Source organism: Rhinolophus ferrumequinum, chromosome 19, assembly GCF_004115265.2.
Source record: "Rhinolophus ferrumequinum isolate MPI-CBG mRhiFer1 chromosome 19, mRhiFer1_v1.p, whole genome shotgun sequence".
NCBI classification, from domain to species: Eukaryota; Metazoa; Chordata; class Mammalia; order Chiroptera; family Rhinolophidae; genus Rhinolophus; species Rhinolophus ferrumequinum.
Window position 1 is genome coordinate 5,085,193 of NC_046302.1, and position 22,933 is coordinate 5,108,125.

At 36.3% G+C, this 22,933-nt stretch overlaps 1 protein-coding gene across 8 annotated transcripts in view; it reads right to left on the minus strand.

Annotated features, from left to right (window-relative positions):
* CEP192 (centrosomal protein 192) overlaps positions 1–22,933 on the minus strand; it is a 148,387-nt gene that overhangs the window by 17,473 nt on the left and 107,981 nt on the right. For 7 of the 8 annotated variants that reach the window (XM_033087616.1, XM_033087615.1, XM_033087619.1 and 4 more), the window contains 10 exons: positions 18,228–18,318; positions 17,893–18,069; positions 14,159–14,419; positions 13,799–13,914; positions 11,352–11,461; positions 8,012–8,162; positions 3,615–3,793; positions 2,864–2,987; positions 1,334–1,439; positions 676–880 (listed from right to left, as the gene is read on the minus strand). In XM_033087616.1, the coding sequence (XP_032943507.1) occupies positions 676–880; positions 1,334–1,439; positions 2,864–2,987; positions 3,615–3,793; positions 8,012–8,162; positions 11,352–11,461; positions 13,799–13,914; positions 14,159–14,419; positions 17,893–18,069; positions 18,228–18,318 (1,520 nt within the window). The remainder of the gene's footprint in view (positions 1–675; positions 881–1,333; positions 1,440–2,863; positions 2,988–3,614; positions 3,794–8,011; positions 8,163–11,351; positions 11,462–13,798; positions 13,915–14,158; positions 14,420–17,892; positions 18,070–18,227; positions 18,319–22,933) is intronic. The other variant, XM_033087620.1, reaches the window with a different exon arrangement.

Genomic DNA, 22,933 nt, shown 5'->3' on the forward strand with positions numbered 1-22,933 from the left:
GAGCTGGAAAGACGAGGGGTGAGAGGGCATGGTCAGGAAGTGACAGGCTTGAAACTAAGAGAGAAAACACCATGTGGCTATCGATGATGACAAAAATCCAGGAGGAGACCATAAAAGTAGGAAACTGAGTTTGAGTGGAAGACAAAAATCAATGAAAGGCCAAGAGCTAGAGGGCCAGATGACAGATGGTCCTAAATCCTTTCTAATAGGTCCCACATACAATCCTAGTCCTTTAGACTTAGGGGGGAGAGAGAGAGAGAGAGAGAGAGAGGGAGAGAGAGAGAGAGAGAGAGAGAGAGAGAGAGAGAGAGAGAGAGAGAGAGAGGAAGAGAGAGAGGCTCAAAGTCACATCAGTAAGTGACAGAGCCAGGCCCTACCCACTTTCCTTTCTTATTCAGCTACTAATTTATTAGTAATTCTAGTCAAAGATTTAATGAGATATGGTGAGGGATGGTTCTCACCCAAAAGATCTAAAACTACAGGAATACACAGATTTGTTAAATGCCTGGATTTAAAAGTTAATCATTGAAAAAATTGCCAATGACTACTTGATTTTGTCCTGATGTAAGGGGGTAAAATTTTAAACCTACCACGAATATACGGTTAACAAAGAAAAGAGCATTAAACTCAGTATGTCAGGAGCCATTTGAATTAAGTAATCTTGTGATACGATACCTGAAGTTTCACCAGGTTCTGTTGTAGAAAAAGTAACAGTCTTGTTTCTTATCTCAACTTTTGTGGAAGGTGGTTTTGTCATTGGTTTTACCAGATGACTAGATGAAGGTTCAGCTGGAGAAGGGATGCCAAATGGGCTGGAGGCCAAACGAGTGAGAAGTTCTTCTTGGGTCAAGTCTTCTCGAATTTGAACTTTCACAATTTTCTGAAATGATCCAAATAAAGAGATAAGACACAAATGCAGCTATCATTTTTAAAATGTAGCTATTATTTTTAAGTCATGGTAGAGAAAAGTAAAGCCAAACCAATGAAAACACTGATAAATTTAGAAATTAAAGTTTTTTCGGATCTCAAAGTAAATCTCTAACTTTATCTTTATCCCCTCTTCCCAAACTCCCTTATTTTTTTCAAAGCAAATTTTGCAAATTAATAATGGCTTGTAGGCCCCCCTCTTCACTCTTGCCCCCACCCAGGAGAACTGTTCAGATCACTAATGGAAAATCTCTGTACTAAATCTATATTTAAATAAGTCTAGTTGGGCTGAAAGAACAGACACCTTTATTTGATTTCGGAAATATAAGTGCTAATAAGTATGATGACACTTAAACTACAATGAGAAATGTTGCTTAAAAGAAAAAAAAAGCACTTTATAAAGTACCTTTTGTCCATTGTCACAGTGTATATAGATCAAACCACTCCATGGGATCATTGAATGTTTTGTGGATAAGGAAGAATTAGGACTCACAAGAATTTGTAGCTTACTCCTTAAAAAAAAGATTGAATAATGAAAACCAAGAATATCTGATACTTTAATAGCAACAACCACAAAAGTTATAAATACTGTTCTATCAATAACCAATTTCCTTACTGCTCAGAAAGAGCAGTGAACAGAGAGGTGAGCTCCCACATACATCTGATATTCAATCAATCCACAACTCAGAGGCTAACAAAAAGATGAGTGACATGAACCCATGAACCTAAGGGCAAAACTGAAAACAGATCATACCATAGAAATACCATTTAAAAAGCAATTCAAAATACAAATTTCTAGAGCAAAAGACCAATACTACAAAAGCTCTGAGCCACTTGATAATAAAGAATGATATTGTCACAGTACAAAGAAAATGTAATAGGTAGGGAGAAAACTGGAAGAAAAGAGAGGTGACAGAAAAGGAATGAAAAAAGACTGCTTCACCCATTTGCTAAAATTTCCTCTTCAAGAGCTATGGGATATCAAAGAAGACTTTAAAATGACAGAGCAAGATTATTTTCTATTGCTAACAGCTAAATATGTGGGGCAATGGAAAAAGTTATTTGTGAACAACCTGTCCTATCATTTCCCTAAATTTTCATCCATTAATTTTAAATATTAAATTGAATGCTTTGGTTCTAGGAATGTTTCTCTGGAGTGTCCCCACCATACCTGACCTCAGTCTTAAGTCAAGTAAACTTTCCTAAAATGCACACTATTCCTTCATTTTTCAAAAGTAAATAAACTTCATGTTGCTCTTCTGCAAAGTTGCTATTCATAAATATGAAGCAACTTTCAGACATGAATATGCTGTGCCAACACAGATAAAGTCCCTGAAGAGCTGCAGAGCTGTGGCTTTACCTCTTATCAATAATTGAGTTGCATATAGAGGGCAGCTGCTTATCAACAATAGGCCCTAAAAGACTTCCTTCTATCTTAGAATATTCTTTGCAGAAAATGGCGAGCTACGTTATGGCTCAGACATAATAAGTCTGGAATATTTGTCTATAAATGCTCTTTAGATAAAACCAGCAGGATAAGCCAGACTCAAGGTAAAAGGAAAGGCAAAGTCATCTGGGCTTTAGAGACCAACACCCCTCATCACAGGCCCAACTGTATCCCTGGCTTTGTAAGCAAGAGTAACATGTCAGATAACACTCCGATGTCTTCCACTGTATAATTATCCAGGAACTCTCTCCCACCTCATATGTCTTTCTTGACGTTTTTAGGCTATCTACTACAATTGGTTGTTGACATGGTCTTTATTCCACAAAACAGCACGAGTCTTGAACTCACTGTACCACATTGGAGCTCTGTACAGAGTTAGCACACAGCAAAATTCTACTGAATAAATTAAAATGGCATATTATTTGATCCTTAAAAAGTCACCATGCTAGCATCTGAATAATACCCAAAGGAAAGAGAAGTCATACTTACTCTGGCTCGATAAATCCATGTTGCGGTGTTACTGTAAGGCAATGTGCTGGCCAGTATAGCTCAAATTTCAGTAACCTAACAGAATTATTTAAAATCTGGAAACGTCCAGTTTTTGCCAGATCACCTATTATATTAGATAAATGTTACTTACATTTATATAGCATTAGTGAAAAAAACAAAAATTAATAAACAGTAAAAATAAATCCTATATAAGTACACTAGTAAACCAGCTCATTTTGCTTTCTCAACTGCCCAGTTACAGGAATTTCAAATCTCTGGTCAAGCAAGACCATCTAAACTACAAAGGTACTGATCAAAGTTCAATACTGACAAAGGTATAGAAAAAAAGGGAATCTGGAAATTGTTACCACCTGGTCTTAGCTTGGGCGCATACATAGAGGTACCAGATTTGTTCCTACTCTGAACCAACTATATCAATGTTAAGGGTAAAAGAGTGCCAAATGAATTCTCTGGGGCAGAGTATGTGGTGGTAGGAAGGGACCATGGATCATGAGTGGCTCTGCCATACAGGGAACTGGGAATTTGGACCGAGGACCATAGCCTTGCGTCAGAACAATGCTCTGGTCAAATCTGATTTAGGTCTCTAATAGATAAGAGGAGGATCTGTGAAAGCCACTGGTCACATTTGCATCAAGTCCAAGTATATATTCTAGATAAGCTATGCGTAGAGAGTAAGTATAGCTCTAGGTTTCAGAGTGAATTCCTGTTGTGTCGTTGCTGACATACTCACAAGTAGAAGGGGCTACCAAAATCAAATGTGCAGGTTGGACAGTCCACATTTCTTCAGAGAGCGATTTATCTTGAGGTGGGTGAACAGCTTGTGAAAGGAGTGGAGAACTCTGAGGACCTTTAACTGGTAAAACATCCAAAGAAACATTTGCACCATGTTTCCCAGGACTATCAGCTTCACTACAGAAAGCAAAAAAAATTAAAAATGATAAAAAGCTAGATTGTCATGTTTTTATATTAATTCTTCATAAATCTAAAAACATTTAGATAAAATTAAAACTAAAAGTACATTACATACTGTGTATGTTTCAGTGAATAAAAATCCTTCACATTGTGTATTCTTAATGTACAAAAAAGAAAGTACAGTACAGGTTAAATATTATTATGCTAATCTTTAATTAAATACTCAATGATTTAATTTCTTTCGTGCCTTGACTTCTGAATGCTATCTAAGATCTCTTAAAAGAATGTAATAGAAAATTACCCAATATTAAGAATTCAAAGGAAAAAAACAATGAAACTCTTACTGTATCTATAACGACACAATGATAACTGGTTTCATGATGCTAACACCAAAAAACTTTAAAACAAGAAAGTCTTCTGGGAGAAATATCATGGTGAAAAATTCTTATAAAGTTTAAGAAATTTTTATTAAGTTTGGAAACAGTGTTTTCTAATAAGTCTTAGATTACAAAAAATTATAATTCAAATAAATTTTATAATCATGAAAGCACATGATTTAATTGAAGTTCAACTGTGCCGTACCCACATTCTCCTACTCTACAGTGGAACAACATCTTTATTTCAAGTCACCACTCAGCAGACAGAAATCTCTCCCTTCACCCTTACTTACTGCCCTCTCATTCCTCATTTTCAAAACAGGCCTCTACTACCCCACAGAAATAATGGAGGCACCAGTCAAAAGTCAGAAATAATTTTTAAAAATAAAAAAAGTTGATTCTTGGCTTTTAGCTTTCTAAGAACCAGTTCCTCATAATAAGTGATTTTCAAGGTAATTTTTAATATATGTAACTACTATCTTTAATTCTTCCTTTGACTGACTATCTTAGAAGAAAATTAACATTACAAGTATAGGGAATAAAAAGCAATCTGGCATGAGCCAGAGCACTGGGGTGATGGGGGTGGAGGGGGGATGTGAGTCAGCAGTGAGCTCTCAGTTGGTGGCACTGGGACTTGCAGAGAACTTTCAGGCAATATGGGCCGAGGAAGACAGCCCACGTGATGAGAAGATGATTAAAAACAGGAGGACAGAGTAAAATTAAAACATATTGAGGGCAATGGGGCCAGGATTCTCAGTATTGGAGGAAAAAAGATATAATTAGAGAAAGGAAGAAAAAAATACACTGTATTGTTAGATTAGAACTGGATTATCAGTGTTAACTCCTGGTTTTAACATATTTATAGACAGATATGGACACATATGGATTTATATATAAATGCATTTATTTCCTAGCTCTGTCCACTGAGTGAGCTTAGAATTAATGACATCTCAAAAGCAATAGCACACCTACTACCCATATCTTGGTTTCAATACCATTCTCTACTAAAGGAACCAGGACTTCTAAAAGAAGTCCCAACTATTCTAGGGCTTGGTCAGGGAAAGTATAAGATGAACCTACTGTGTTTCCCCGAAAATAAGACCAGGTCTTATATTAATTTTTGCTCCAAAAGATACATTAAGGAGTATTTTCAGGGGATGTCTTATTTTTTCATGTACAACAATTTACATTTATTCAAATATAGTCATGTCATCTTCTTCTGGAACATCGTCATAACATAGTAAATGTGTCTGTCTGACGATCTTAATTGGGGCTTAATTTCGGGGTATGTCTTATTTTTGGGGAAACACGGTAGAATATCCTGTTCTGCCACTGAATAAGTAAGTGCTCAAAGAATGATGTGGGCACATCAAAGGGATCAAGGAGCCAAACTAAGAGACCAAATAATGATAGTAAAAAATTAATACTGAACCCATGAGTCCATCCTAACATAAATAAGTACATAAAAAAGGGAAAATAAATCTCTTCCTCATAGTGGATAGACAATTGATAGATGCAGAAAGAAAGATGACAGTAGAAAATCACCATTTGGTACAATTCAGGCAACAATCATCACTATGGGTGCATAAGTCTGAGAAGTAATGAGATAATTCATCATCTCCAGCTATCTCCCTACAAGATGTTAACTAACTTTACAGTGGAGAAACCTGGCAAACGTCATTTTAACTAAGTGATGAAATATTTCTATAATGAGACAAATCAGCATTGTTTAACACCTGAGACGATGCACTGAGAAAACAAACAGCATCATTTCTGTGGTGTTCTGAATCTACAAACTGAAACTGAGGAATATTTTACAAAATAATTTGTACTCTATAAAAACATCAAGGTTATTGGTAAGAAAAGGGTTAGCAGCTGGCCTGCAGCCTATTTTCTCCTTTTTTTTAAACCATGGAATGCCTAGGGGGAAAAAATGACTTGGTCAAATCCCTTAGTAAACTTGCTAATGACATCTCCTAGCAAATACACTAGTGTCCTTATCTACAGAATGTTTTTAACAAGATATCCCACTCTGTCTATAATTGTTGATGGTAAAGAAATCTAAAATTTATAAATTTATGTGGCATACATGTTTGCAAAAATATCACCTAAACTATATAATTACCAGAGTATAGTGAGCTTTCATGATTGAAATGGCTCCCCTTTCTGTGTAAGCGATATGTCACACGCACAACTTGCATTAAATATGCAGCCACTATGGAAATCACTATGGAGGTATCTCAAAAAACTGGAAATGAAACTACCTTATGACCCAGCAATTCCACTCTTAGGTATCTATCCAGAGAAATGCAAAACACTAATTCGAAAAAACTTATGTACCCCTATGTTTATTGTCGTGCTTTCACAATAGACAGGACATGGAAACAACCGAAATGCCCATCAGTACATCACTGGATTAAGAAACTGTGGTACATTTATACAATGGAGTATTACTCGGCCATAAAAAAGAATGAAATCTTACCATTTGCAACGATATGAATGGACCTAGAGAACATTATGCTAAATGAAATAAGTCAGACGGAGAAAGACAAACACCATAAAATCTCACTTATATATGGAATCTAAAGAATAGAATAAATGAGCAAACTAATCAGAAACAGTCTCAGAGATACAGAGGAAAAACTGAGGGTTGCTAGATGGGAGGGGGGTGGGGATGGGGGAGAAAGTGAGGGGATTAGAAAGCACAGTCAGTAACCATAAGATTATCGGGGGATACGGAAGTCAGTTTGGGGAATATAATCAATAATGTAAAGATTTTGTAGGGTATCCGATTGACACTTGTCTTATTAGGGAGACCACCTCAGCGATGGTGTAGATGCCTGATCACTGCACTGGACACCTGAAGATGAAGCTGAATAATAATGAATGTCAACTATAACTTAATATATATATATAGTCACAGGATGTGGAGTACAGCATAAGGAATAGAGCCAATGGAATTGTAACAGCTATATGTTACGATGTCAGAGGGGTGATAGGTTAGGGGAGGGTTATCACTTTGTGAGGGGTGTAAATGTCTAACTGTGACATTGTTTTGTACACCTGAAATAAATAAATAAATAAATAAATAAATTTGAGCCAGAGTAGAGAATTAAGGTTGCAAAAAGGACCTAGGAAGCACCATCAACAATTTGGATTTCTTCATGTTTCACCTAAAAATATTAGTAAAGCTTAATTCTGGTGAATATCTTTGATTTGTAGATCTGATTTGATAATCCAACCCTCTGTGTTATCTCACTCAGGAATGATAAGGAAAGACTAAGGAACTGTTCTTTGAAAGAGATTAAAGAGACAGGCTAATTACTAAATGCAACGTGCAATCTTAGATTAGATTCTGGACGAAAGAGGAAAGGGAAAGAGAAAGTTTGATTTAACTATAAAGGACATTATTGGGGAAGTGGGAAAATCTGGGTGGAATCAGTGGACTAGATGGTAGTACTGACTGTATCAATATTAATGTCCTAATTTTGATGGGTTTACCATGGCCATGTAGGAGGATGGCTATGTTTTTAGGAAAACTTAGGGTTAACTGGTCATCAATTTACACTTAATTGGTTCAGAAAAAAGTTATATATACATAAAGAATAATAGGTAAATGTGGTATAATGTTATTAATAACTGGGGAATGTCAGTACACGTAGCATATGGGAGTTCTCTGTAATATTTTTTAACTTTTCTGTAGATTTGAAATTATTTCAACTTAAACCAAAAGTGAAATAAACATTTTGAGACAAAAAAATAATAGAGTACAGGGAAAAGATCAGCTATACTATGAATCAAATAATCTTGAAATCTGGTGACAGATGCTTTGTTTTACCTTTTAGATTCTAAGTTAGCTTTGGAAGAAGGCTGAAGAAATTCTCTGCTAGAAATGTAATCTCTGAATTCTCCAATTACTGATAGTATAATTTTACGCATGTTTCCATAAAAGAGTTGAACATCATTAGACCGTTGGGGAAGATCATACACTGAAATAGAAAATAATGTTTCAAATACATGAATCCACATAATCACATCACAAAATAACATAATCACAAAATACTACTTTCTTAGGTTGGGGGTAAGTGACATTTTGATTTTTAATACTATTGACTAGCATGAAATTTTAGGCAGTTCGTTATCAACGATTAGCAGCTCAGGCTCTGGCCTTGGATTTGAACTACAACCTTGCCAATCGTTTGCTCTGTAACCTCTGACAATCTAACCTCTCTAAGTTTTAGTCTCTTTAAGTACAGTAGGGAGTAACAGTCTATCTCATGGATTGTTGTGAGCATTAAAACAGAATGTTTTTAAAGATGTGGCACATTTATATAAAGCTTACTGTGGGCCAGGCACTGTTCTTATCCCTTTGCATATATTAACCTAGTTGGTTTTCACAACTCTTTGAGGTAGGCATTATTATCTCCACACCAAAGATGAGGTATCTAAAGCACAAAGGAGATTAAGAGTATACAATTTGTAAGTGGCAGTCTCACAGATATTTAACTTCAGCAAATATAGAAACCAGGCAATATTAATTAAATATTGCAGATTAATAAAATAGTGCTGGAAGTTAACATCTCTAGATTAGTCCACCTGAATTTATATGTACAAGAAATTTTATAGAACACTATCATATCTATTTATAAAAACAGATATTAAAATTATATTTTTAAATGGAAATTTTTTTATTTTTTTTAATTAAAGTTTATTGGGGTGACAATTGTTAGTAAAATTACATAGATTTCAGGTGTACAATTCTGTATTACATCATCTATAAATCACATTGTGTGTTCACCACCCCGAGTCAGTTCTCCTTCCATCACCATATATTTGATCCCCCTTACCCTCTGGTAACCACTGAACTATTGTCTGTGTCTCTGAGTTTTTGTTTCTCATTTGTTTGTCTTGTTCTTTTGTTGTTTTTGATTCATATACCACATATCAGTGAAATCATATGGTTCTTTGCTTTTTCTGTCTGACTTATTTCGCTTAGCATTATATTCTCAAGATCCATCCATGTTGTCACAAATGGTCCTATTTCATCTTTTCTTACTGCCGAATAGTATTCCATTGTGTATATAAATGGAAATTTTAAAACACAGTAAGTATAAGTTGAAATTTACAATAACTAAGACATCTGACTCTAAAAGTTTAAATCAACTGTGAAAATATTTGCCAGTAATTACACATTTTGCAAAAACGAAATTATAAATACTGGTAATAGTAATATGCTCAAACTAATGTTATTCAAAATAATCATATAGAAATTCAACAGCAACATTCTCACAGGTGATCTACTATACTAACAAAAAGTAAAGTGGGATTGTTTCCTCCCTTCAACTGGATGATAAATATACCATCTCGAGAAATCCAGTATCCTTTCAGGTAGAAACTGGCATCCCAAAAACCTCCTGAAATCCAAACTCAATCCTATCTTAGATGGGTGATCTCAGCACGTTACTTATCTCTTCGTTGGGTTTATAAACATGACCCTTAATATGACACATTTGTTGAATTTTGTACATGCAGCTCTCTCTCCCTTAAATATCTTTCCCTACTCTGGCCCCCATCTTCTCCACCTTGTCAACTCCTCATTCTTCAAGATTCCTCATTCTAAGTAGGGTACCCTCCTGTGCTCTCCCAGGTTCCTAAACATAGCTCTATCATAGCACTTTTCACACCATACCTTAATCATCTGTCTTCTCCCGAGCCTGTAAGCCCATAAAGGGCAAGCACTGCATCTTTTACCACTATAGATTGGCACCCTGTACTCTCCATACATGCCCATTCAATCAATGAATGAAATGTTGCTGAAGGAATCATGAAAATGTGCCAAGCTCTGAATGGTTACAAAGTCAGGCTACCTGTCAATCAGTCTTCATTACGGTTGCAATATGTTACTAAGTGCTTGTGTTATAACTACATAGCATAGTATAGTTTAACTCTTTTATTGGGATCTTTCTTGTGAGGAAGAGATAAGGAAAGTGAAGCTCAAAGGAGCTGAAGTGGCAGAGATGCACCTTGAGTTTCAACTCCAAATCCAAGGTTCTTCCCATATTCTGCTCCTTTAACACACTGCTCACAAGATCCATTTCAAATCTTCATTATTTTTAACTAACCCCCACTACTACCTTCCCATTGATCAGATGATCTAGACTCCTAATTACTAAAAAGATCACATAGTCTATATCATCTCTGCGTAGGCATAAGTATCCTTTTCTTTTATCATTTCATATTTTAGAAACAATATACATTTCATCATTTAAAAACTAGAAAACAAAAATAGAGGGGAAAAACACTATCACCTGAAATTCTACCACCAAACATAACCACTGTTAATGTTTTGGTGTGTATACTCCTGCAACTTTACCTATGCAGCTATACATGAATACAGTAAATTATTTTTATACCAAAATGAAATCTTATGCAAATTAAAAATTTTTTTCTTAATAAATGAAGAGCTTTCCATGTCATTACTATAGAATCACATCATGGTTTTAATAGCTTCAAAAAATTATACTGAATAATTAAACCCCCTACTCTTGGGCATTTACGTTACTTCTAACTTCTTGCTATTATACACAATACTGTGGTGAAAATTTGTACGTTTTTACACAGTACACATGTCTGAATACCTACCTTTTGTATTAGTAATAAACACCGTCCAATACTTGAATTGTTTAGCTCAAACTGGACTAACCATGTAAGTTAGAGTTACTCGACCACTGTCTACTTTGGATTTTTTTGCCACTATCACATCTTCCATAACCATACAGTAGGCACAAAAAAAATCTCAAAATCAGTGCAAGTTTGCAATCATTAAATCTTAAATAGTAATTAATTTGAGTTCAATAAGAACCATTCTCCTCCTCCTGTTTAAAAGTCTACACACAGAATCAGTGCAATAATTTATTAATAATATCTAACATTTACAAGCAAAGTTCTTCATTTTATCTTCACAATACTTTTGTATGGATGAGAAGTTAGATATTATTATTCTTCTGATTTAACAGATAAGAAAACTAAATTTCAGTGATGTAATTTGTCCAAAGTCATATAGAACTGTGGCTCAAACTCAGTCTGATGCCATATCCAAACTAATACTCTTCCTCCTTATGTCACATCACTGGACTTATAAATGACCCAAAAGATTTAAGACATGTTGAAATTCTTACCTTCAGTTACTAGTAGTTCACCGTGAAATGCTTCAGTAAAATCAATGTTCTGCAGCACACTATGCTCTGGAAGTATCTGCTGTAGAATCCCTGGTTTATGCAACAGAGCTCTGCCAGGAGAGATTTTTATTCAAAAGTGGTTTTACATATACAATGACCTTAGATTTTTAGTAGCGTATTTGGCAAATCCCATTAAGAGCATGATATACCAGGTCTGACAATTAACTTGTTGCAATGATGTTGCTAACCTTTTTTTTCCTATCAGAGGGATTACTCATTATGAATTTGTAGCAACTGGACAGTTAACTAAGTTTACTATTTGTAAGTGCTGAAAAGGCTGCATGAAAAAGTTAGACAAAAACGACCTGAACTTTTTGCCAACAATTCATGGCTCTTGCATCATGACAATGCACCAGATCACATGGCACTGTCTGTGAGGGAGGTTTTAGCCAGTAAACAAGTAACTGTATTGCAATCCTCCCTACTCACCTGATCTGACCTCCAATGACTTCTCTCTTTACCCTAAGATAACGGAAATATTGAAAGGAAGGTATTTTGATAACATTCAGAACATCAAGGGTAATATGACGACAGCTCTGATGGTCATTCCAGAAAAAGAGTTCCAAAATTGCTTTGAAGGGTGGACTAGACAGACGCTGTCTTTGGTGCATTAACTTCCGAAAGGGAACACTTCAAAGGTGACTGTAGTGATATTCAGCAATGAGGTATGTAGCACTTTGTCTAGGATGAGTTCATGTACTTAACTGTCACACCTTTGTATTAGTACATAAACCTCATGTTTTAAATCCTAATATAAGTAACTTTAAAAAGAAAACCTGTTTTGGAAGTTGTTTTAAAGTTATACGTGATAGTACAACCATCAGTTTCAGTTAAATATTAACATCAAAACAAGAACTCCCTAATATAAGAGTAGAAAGAATAAAATTAGATTTTTTTCAGGTCTTATATTCTCATTATTTGTGATAATTTGGTCACAGTTAGAAATTTCTCAATAAAAAGAATATGCAGGGGGGAGGGGGTAGATGAGAGTAAGGGGGGTAAGGGGGACCAAATATATGGTGATGGAAGGAGAACTGACTCTGGGTGGTGAACACACAGTGGGATTTATAGATGATGTAATACAGAATTGTACACCTGAAACCTATGTAACTTTACTGTCACCCCAATAAACTTTAATTAAAAAAAAAAGAATATGCCAATAAAATGATATATACAAGACATCAAAGGGAGACATTTAAATTACTCTATATGTTTATCTGGTCTCTTCTAGAGACTCTTAAAGGTGTGAAAACTGAAATGTAAATTTCTCTGTAATACTCAGATGTTCACACACAAAAGAAATCTCATTACCCTAAATCTGTGGCAAAGAGGGGTTCTAAAACAGTACCCCAACTTCTAGATCCCAGTAGAAAGAAAGGGGAAAAACAAACAAACAAACCCAAACCTGGTAATATAACTTCTCCAAATGTCAGTTTCTATTTCTAAAATACGAGCTTGAGAAAAAAACATTTTCAAAGTTGAGCTCTTTACACCGGGTCTGTTCTAACATCATGTAGCAATTTATCACTAAACTCTCTCTTTTGAAACATTCCAATAATCCTCAACAGATTAAAAACAAAACAAAATTTCCTACATTATATACATCAGAATAAAACAGAAGACCACAAAGGAAGAAGACTGGGTTATGCATATACCCCTCCCCTTCTGGGAGGTAATGATTTCCTACTAACAGATGAAACATTGTGAACTTCACATTTATACATTTATTTTATATTCAAGTCTTCTAGGCTAGAAAACAAAATTTTAAAATATAAATACTCTGAATTTAACATACAAGAATGTTACTTATGTTTAAATCATACCTAACCACCTAAATTTGACACTTCAGCATATTAAACTATATTTAAACTAGATGTACCAAATTTTCTAGAAGTACATGTTTTAAGTAGCTAGCCAATTTAAACATCCTATAACATTTTAAAAATACAACTTGATCCTTTGAAATAATTCACAACATTCCCAGAAATACTCCAAATAAGCCAGATGTGTTTAGACAATACACTCTTTCAGTAGTTCTTAAATCTTTTCTGAAATCGATCTACCATCACACAAAGATGATCCTATTACTGGTATGAAGTCAGAAACTCCTACAGTATTTGAGTAAAGGAGAAGAGGCACAATACAATATCCAGAAAAGGTGGCACACTGAAAATACAGATGAGTTTCCTACAGGCATTGTTTCCTCACATTATGGTAGCTTATCGGCTACTCAAATTTTACCAAGACTTTTTCATCTACCAGTTCACTAATATAAGTAGTGAAACATGTTCTATAAATTCCAAATCCCAAACCATTTTTTAAGCTGAATACTATCTACTGAATACTATCTGAGTTCCCAATACCATCTGATGATATAAGTAACCTACCTTCTGTACTGCTGTCTTGAAATTTCATCTCCACCAAAGAAGTATATGGTTGACAATTCTGTTGCAGTTTTGTATTTGCTCTCTCTTTCTGATGGATTATATATTATAGTAACAACCTGATGCCAAGAAAAAAATCAAAAGTAAATATTAAATATTTTAATGTTATTTTATTCTGAATAAACTGTCATATGAGACTAACAGTCACTATAGACATGAATGCATATGTATAGCATTTCCAAGAAGGTATTTCTATTCCTTATACATTTCAAATATTATTTTAGTTTTTAGACATAAAATACAGTTATTGATTTAACCTAAAAATTAACTTTATATTTTTAGTGCAGAGATTTTTATACTTACTTCTTGTGTTTTTTCCTTGAGCACAAATTTATCGGGAAAAATCCTTAATACTTTAGGATCCAGGAAAACTTTTTTCTGAGAATCCTTAAAAACTACTGCTTTAACAAAAGCTGCCCGAGAGCCAGTATTACGAATAGAAAACACAACTCTACTTTCTTTGCCAGGTATTAAGTTATTCACTGTTACCATGTAACTGTCAGATAATTTTTTAACATCTTCCAAAATAAGATTACTTGTTCCTCCATATCCAGACAAAGGTATCTGAAAGCACACACACACAAAAGAAAGAAAATATCTTTATATATATGTTTCCCTGAAAATAAGATCTAGCCGAATAATCAGCTCTAATGCATCTTTTGGAGGAAAAATTAATATAAGACCCAGTCTTATTTTACTATAATATAAGACTGGGTCTTATCTAACATTACACACACACACAAACACACACACACACACACACACACACACACACTTATATATGTGTATCTCCAAAATTATTTTTGTTAGCTAAAAGCAGATTAAATAAATTATGGTCAGTGAAGAAAATACATACAGATTTAATACAGTTAAAATTATTATTCTTTATGTACTTTGGCTACAAGTTATCCCACTTCCAGTCCAGCATTCAAGTCTCTGTCTTAAGAGAAAAACAAATTATAGACCCGCAAAATTATTTTCCTTCCAATATGCTAAAATAGTTATTTCATTGTTATATAGCTACGCTTAAATAAAGGAATAAAGATTAGTACAGTATAGATATGCTTACTTAGAAGTGTTTAGAGTGAAATGTACGTTTGTAATTTACTTTGAAATGCATAAAAAGCAGATGAATTGATGGTTAGATATGTGATAAAAGAAATACAGCAAAACATTAATTGTAGCATCTAAGTGGCAGGGTATGTGAGTTTACCATATAATTTTTTTCAACTTTATAGTAATTCTGAATTTTTTAAACGAAATGTTTTGGATGAGAAATGTATTGTCCTGTTAGCTCTTGGTCTAGCAGAGTCAGAGAAACGTGCCCAGGGACCAAACAGAAGCCAAGGACTCCAACACCCGTCAGAGGACAAACACCCTGGCAGCAGGGGTGCCGACGAGAGGCAGACAGCAGGTGCTGACTAGTGCCGTCGCTGGGCCAGGCTGCTTCCACAGGGCTCAAGCACTACCAAGAAATAAGGACTCAGAGAACAGACTCTACAAATAAGAATGTAGGAAAATAGGTATCCTGTTAGAAAACAAACTTTTCATACCCTTTAAAATGCACACCTTTAAAAATGATCTTTCATTCCTAATTAAGATCATTTTTAAATAGGTTACAAAGAATTCCTTATAAACTTGAAAACATTAATAGTTTGAGCTGTGTTATGTATTTAAAGTAAAATTTTTGAAAACTTAAATTTAGGCTTCTCATAAATTGGTATTGGTTTGCCTTTTAGTACAAATTCATAGCATTTTAAAGGGCTTCAGATCTAAGCGCCTATAAATCCCACCTAATTCAGAGTGAAGTCTAGTAGTTTCAAGAGCCAAAAGTGTTTCTAATTTTTCTTTTCCCACAGAAACTTGCAAGTAAATTTTATGTATGAAACTAGAAAACAACAGGAAAAAGTTAGGTTTAACAAACACTCAGTATAAGTATTCTTCCTGTATTTTCAAAGCCTAAGGAATCACAAATAACTACTGAGTAAAAGGTTAAGAAGAAGAATTAAATGTAATCTGACTAATGCTAATAAATCAGAAGACTGAACAGGAAATACTATCATTCTAGAGCAGGATTTCTTAACCTCAGCACTGTGGACAGTTTGAGCCGGATCATTCATCGTGCTGGAGGCCATTCTGTGCATTGTAGGGTATTTAGCCTCATCCCTGGCCTCTACCCACTAGATGCCAATAGCACCTCTTCCCACCCCCAGTTATGACAACCAAAAATGTCTCCAGAAATTGCCAAATGTCCCCTGGAGGGTTAAATGCCCTCTGGGTGAGTAATTCTGCTCTAAGGCACTAGAAAACAGAGAGGCGGTATGAACACCTAGAGCCTGCACAACAGATATAGGTGGGCTCTGTAGTCAGGTAGCCTGAATGTGAACGCATCCTGGACAAGTACTGGTGTGTAAAGTACATGACCACAGGCAGGCATCGCTCTAGGCCTCAGTGTCCACATGTGGAAAATGGAGATAGTTAGCATGATCTCAGAAGTTGTTTTGAAGTAAAATGTGATAATCCATGGAATGATTAAGAGTAATGCCTGGCATATACTCAGCATGCAATACATACATTTTTATTGTAGTTTCCATCATGCTTTATGGTATACAAAGCATAGATAATTTCATTTGTTCCTCAGAACCACACCAGGAAGTTGAGGTAACAATTGCATTTCAGATAAAGGAATGAAGCATGTGCAAGTGAAATGACTGATCCAGGGTGAGTGTGAAGAACAGAGGTAGGGCTATTTCGGGTTCTCTCATCCTTAGAGTTAAGTGCTCTTCCACCACTGTACCAGGCTACTTATCTCCACAAAGATACATCAAACTTAATGGTCTAAGTCCTGTGAGATAAGAGCCATACTCTGTGTACTTCAGGTCTCGTTCAGCCCACATCTGGGAGAAGACAGGTGGCACCTACTTAGGCAGGACTACCACCAGGATCCTGGTTTGTCTTAACACGGCATCAACCCGAATTTCTGCTTGGTTAACTACCAAATCAAATGGTTCTGCCCTAAACCACCAGAGAATCATTAGTTTTCCAGAGATTCTTACTTAGGAATAACCTCAAAATCTTGTCTAGTAAGCCTGAAACTAATCAAAATATATTCAGGACAGTCTGAAAGATACAGCCCATTTAGTCTTCTCCACAAACCACTTGATCCTTACTTGAAACCAGATCATCAGAGTATGTAGTACTCTGCATTGTGTCCTGGACTTATGTGTAAAGATGTTAGTTCTAAAAATGGCCATTTACATCTTTAAACAATTTTGCCCACTGTAGCGCATAAGGCCAACCGAAGAGCTCCAGAGAGAATATGTGAAGCTCCAGCATCAAATAAATCTAGATTTGTCATAAATATCTAATTTTTTGAAAAAAACCTTTTAGATATTGTTAATCTTGTAATTTATCACACTCCCTTTTTGACACTAGGAAAAGAACCAAAATTTTAGTCCCAGCCCCACTGCCAAATAACTGTGCATTTTTAAGGTATGCACTTTAATAGAGCTTGAGTTTCATGTTCCTTTTCTCAATGATTTATCACTTTTGTTTCTTAGTGCTCTGAATGTATCTAAATAAATGACTTGAAATCTTTTTTAAAAATTATGATGGGAAGAAACAAAATATAAAAATTCCTGTCTTTTTATTTCTAGTATCCGAAATAGAGTCTAGCATATGGTGTCAATAGATATATTGAATTGAATGAATAAAATTTATTTGGAAAGAGAGTGCCTTAAACAGTTTGATCAAGATTTGCCAAAAAATATGTTCCTGAAAAGTTTCAAAATTCTCAAACTGAAATGAAACTTAAAAGCATCAGAAGAGATTATTACTAAGAGAAATACTATGGGGTCTGCTTTTGTAACATGACAATTTTATAAAATACATAATTACTCCCTAACTTGTCTGTAAATGTAGGCAATCACATATTTTGATTTCTAAAAAGCAAAGTATATATAATTTATCAATATTAAATCAATAGTTATAACATCATAAACTCCATGGAAAGAAAAAAAGCAGTAAAATTATCTTACTGTGAACTTAATGCCTGGCTGTGATCGAATTCCAAGTTGTTTAATTTCTAGTTTAGCCAACATACAAGATAATCGAGTAGGTGCAAATAATACAGAGATGTTAACGTCTTCTTTTGGACGAATTCTGACCTCACAGTTATTGGTTAGTCGCTCTTCTGAACCAAATGTGTGCTGAAGCTACAATTTAAAAACAATCACTGCATAAAACAAAGCAGCAGTACAAACACAACATACCATTAACACAAACTCTTCAAAAACACAAAATGGTCTGCATATGGAAGTGTTCTGGATCCAGACAGAAGATAAAACAGAACAAAACCATGCACGTGACAAACCTGAAAGCAATCCTGATCTTGTCCTCTAATAAGCAGTCGTAAGTGTTGGGCGGCAGACGTAGAATTATTTCTTAAAGCTAGTTTCTGAAGCCTAAAAACAATTAAACAATTATAGATTTTAAATGTGGTTTTTCTCAATGGGTATTGTTACAATTATAAAAACAAAGCCAATTAACACCAACTGCAATGTTTAGAGATGACTGATTGCACATGCCATATTAGCAGTCTGGAATTGTCTCTCCACAGTCCTGGAACTCTCCATTTCTGAAAACATATGCTGAAGACTGATAAAAGAGAAGCTTTTTGTTTTAATCTCTCTACTACAACTCCTCAGATGCCCTTATTATTTTCTGTCTTATAAAACATTAATCAATGAAAATCCAGATTAACAATTCATTAATTCAATACTATGCATAGCTCAAATACCTAGTTTTCAATTATACAAAGAGTCCCAGGAACATTGCCCAGGTTTTTCACTCTAAGAGGCTCATCTGCACAAAGCAGTCTTTTAAACAGTATACTAAATTAACCTGACTTTAAAAAAAATTACAATTCAAGTAGAATGGACATATGAATAGCAGCTGGCTGGTAGTAAGAAAATCCTTCATTCTTTGAAAGTAAGTAAATCCTCTCCTCACTAGAGAATAAATAAATGAGCAGATATTTTTCTCAAGTTTTGAATATCGGCAATTAAATTACTTAAGCTGTGCTCTATGTCCTGTCCCCCTTGTGGGAAAGCTGCTGAGCTTTACCTCAGAATAAAATCTAAGACCTTTGGTTATCAGCACACCTGAGAAAAATCCCTCCACAAGTATACTGGCTGGGAAAAACTTGCATGGAAAATAAAATCATTTAGAAAACTTTTAATTTTTTAATTTTTTTTATTTTTAAAGAAATGTTGTCATTTTCAAGTAGCAGAGTTACCAACGGAGGTGGGGGCTCTGTTTCTAGTTATAAAAAGGAACTATACCAAACAGAAACAGTTAACACCTTTCTGATATAAAAATTAGTAAGAAAAAAATACTAAAATCTTAACCAACAAATAGGTAAAGTATGTAAGCAGACTTATGAGAAACTAGAATGAATGAATATATGGAAAAATACAGAACCAAGAAATCGAAAAACATCAACTTGGAATGAAATAACACTTTGGACCATAGAAAAACATAATGTTAATTTATTAATTACCATTGCTATCTGCAACTGAGGCAAAACCCATTAACTCAATGAGAAAACTGCCCCTCAAATTATACATTAATTTTTCCTCTGTACACTGGAAGAAGAGCTCATTTCAAATCTCCCTTTTGCAACAGCACCTTCTTCTACAAGGTGGGGCAGGGAACAGACAAGTACTGCACAGGAAGGGCACCTAGTAGTGCAGAATCATCTCCCAGACTGTTTCTGAGTCCTCTCCTAGCATCTATTGAGTCACAACCTCCGTCTGCCTCCAAGGACATTTTGCAGTGGGCAAGAAAATGGGGAGATTCCTTCCTAAACAGACACCACACCTCTTTATCATGAACTCTGCTGCAACAGATTTACAGAGGAGTTATTTGTGGTGAGGAAAATTATTGTTCTAAGCAGGACACCAAGATGAGGCTGAGGAGAACTAAAGAAACACAAATCCATTAATTTACGTAGGTACTGCACTAAATAAATACATTTACATGTTTAATTTGGAATTGTTACTTTCAGAAAAGCCTACTTTTAGCCATCATGTACCATACTATCAATTGACTAAGGCAGAGCTGTTCTCACAGGACTGGCAAGCTCCTCTAGGCTGAAGTAAGACATCTAACCAACTCCTGTAAACAGAAGACACGACAGGCTTTCAGGTCAGTTCCTTGTACTGGCATGACCAGGACTTACACATATATCTATTAGATTAGAAGGAAGTCCATGAAGCTCCATGAGGAAGTGAAGTCAAAAAGTGAAGTCAAGAAGTCAAGAACTCAGGCGTGATAGCCTGAAGGCCATTCACACAAGAAAGGGCTAGGGAAAAACTGCCACACATAAGTCCAAAAGTATGTACAAAACAGTGTGCCTGTTTTCAACTTACGTTATTTCTGATTTTAAAAAAAGTTTAAGTGACATGAAGAAATGGCGGAAGCTAGGCGCACTTTTTGAGTTCTCCTCCAGATCTTATCACAAACGGGACATCTATAAGCCATCAAAGGACTCTCTGCTCATCACCCAGAACAGCTAAGAGAACCGTGCAAGGATTACTTGAAGGTGGGCAAATTGGGTGAGCAAGGGAAGAGGGAAGGGAGCTGAGTGGAGACGGAGCCGCATATGCAGCTGTGGAGATGCAGCCCACATCTGCGGCTGTGGAGAAACGGCCGGCATCCGAGGCTGCACAGATGCAGGGGATCCCAGAATGGAACAGAGAACACAAAAGCCAGGAGATGGGCTCTTTCCCTGCGTCCCACAGCTGATTTATCCCGCCAAGGGGGCAGCATATCTAGCATTTGAGGCAGTAACCTCAGCTGAGACCTCCAGCTGGGCCCTAGGTTGGACAAATGACACAATCTCCATACCTGGGCCCCTCCCCCAACTCTCCAAATCCTACTCCTGCCCTTCCAGAGACATAAACTAGCCCCTGAACTGAGGAGTAGTGCCAGATTACAGAAGAGAGCTAGTGCTCAGGCTCTGGGAAGACCTGCTTGCAGCTCTCACCCAGGAAAGAGGCTGGGAAGAGTGTGATTTTTACTGGGCTGGGAGAGAGAAGACCCCTCCATCCCAAGACCCCACCCTTTCTGGCCTGCCTAGGGCAGGGCAATTACAACTGCAGAGACACACCCAGGGATCAGCAGTAGGCAGCAGACACAACTCTGGGCTTTCAGCAGCTCAGAAATCTCCCGCCCGCCACAAACATACATACACACACACACACACACACACACACACACACACACACGGAAGAAGTGCCCTAAGACTCAGGAGAACTGGGCACAGGGCTGGTGGGGCTACTCTCAGTGCGCACATGTGCAGGCAAGAGCAGAAACTGCACTGACTTTGTAGAAACTGCGATCGAGACCCCTCAGCCCCACTCACCTAAATCTGCAGTCCCAAGGTCACTCTGGGCACCAGGTGACCGGCTCTGCCTGCACAATACACAGAGGACTCTTTGGTACAGCAGAGGACAACCTGGAGATTACTTGGTGGGGTTAAGCCAAGACTGGCGCAGCTTTTTTTGTTTTGTTTTGTTTTTATATCTTTGCCTGTGTGGAGTGTGGGTTATCGGTTGTTTTTACATGTGAATGTATTTGCTTTTTTCTTAGTTATTGTTGTGCTTGGTGATTTGCTTTGTTCTGAAATTGTCCTACACCAGGGACCAGCTTAGAGGCAGAAGACTCAACACACCCAGAGGCCAACTCCAGATCAAACCAGAGTACTACCAGGTTTGACCTACAGGTGACACACCCAGAGGGAATTCTCTACAGGCACAAGAGCCCACAGAGGCCAAACCTCATTTAAGTGGTCAACCCTCACACAGCAGAACATACTGCTGTGGGCAGAGCCAAGTCTCACAACTATTCAGCCTAGGAGTCAATCCCACCTACTCACAAGCTAAAAGCACTTAAAGATCAACTTTAACAAGACAATATACACAACGCAAGAGTCACCTTTGGAGCACACCCAGAGGAGAAGAACGAAGTAGTGCAAGTCAAATACAAAGAACACATACTACATATAAGATAACCCAGCAAGAACTAAGAACCCTAGGGGATCTACCTAATACATCAAAGCAAACACAGAGAATCAGCCGGAATGGGAAAACAAAGAAACATGTCCCAAATAAAAGAAAAGAAGAAACCTACAGAATTGGAACCAAGTGAAACAGAGGTAACCAACCTATCAGAGACAGAGTTCAGAAAACTGATGATAAGAATATTTAAGGAGCTTAGTGACGACATAAAGAAGGATAGAGAAATCATCATGAACAACCACTTAGAACTAAAGAATACAACAACTGTAATAAAGAACACACTTGAAGAAATTACCAGCAAGTTACATGAAGCAGAGGATCGAATCAGCGACTTAGAAGACAAGTTAGCAGAGATCACCCAAACGGAACAACAAAAAGAAAAAAGAATAAAAAACAATGAAGATGGTTTAAGAGACCTCTGGGACAACATCAAGAGCAACAACATGAGCATTATAGGAATACCAGAAGGTGAAGAGAGGAAGCAAGGGATCGAGAACATATTGGAAGTAATAATGTCTGAAAACTTCCCTAACCTGGTGAAGGAAACCGACATACAAGCCCAGGAAGTGCAGAGAGTTCCAACCGGGATAAACCTGAACAGGCCCAAACCAAGACACATTACAGTTAAAATGGCAAAGGTTAGAGACAAAGAGAAAATTCTAAAAGCAGCAAGAGAAAGACAGCGGATTACATACAAGGGAACTCGTATAAGACTATCAAATCACTTTTCTACAGAAACATTGCAGGCCAGGAGGGAGTGGCAGGAGATACTAAAAGTGATGGAAAACAAAGGCCTGCAACCTAGATTGCTTATCCAGCAAGGCTATCATTTAAAATTGAAGGAGAGATAAAGAGCTTTTCAGAAAACAATAAGCTAAAGGAATGTATTACCACCAAGCCAGCATTGCAGGAAATATTAAAAGGGCTTCTGTAAACAGAAGAAAGATGAAAACAATCTAATTACAAATTTAAAAAATTTCAATACCTGTATACCTAT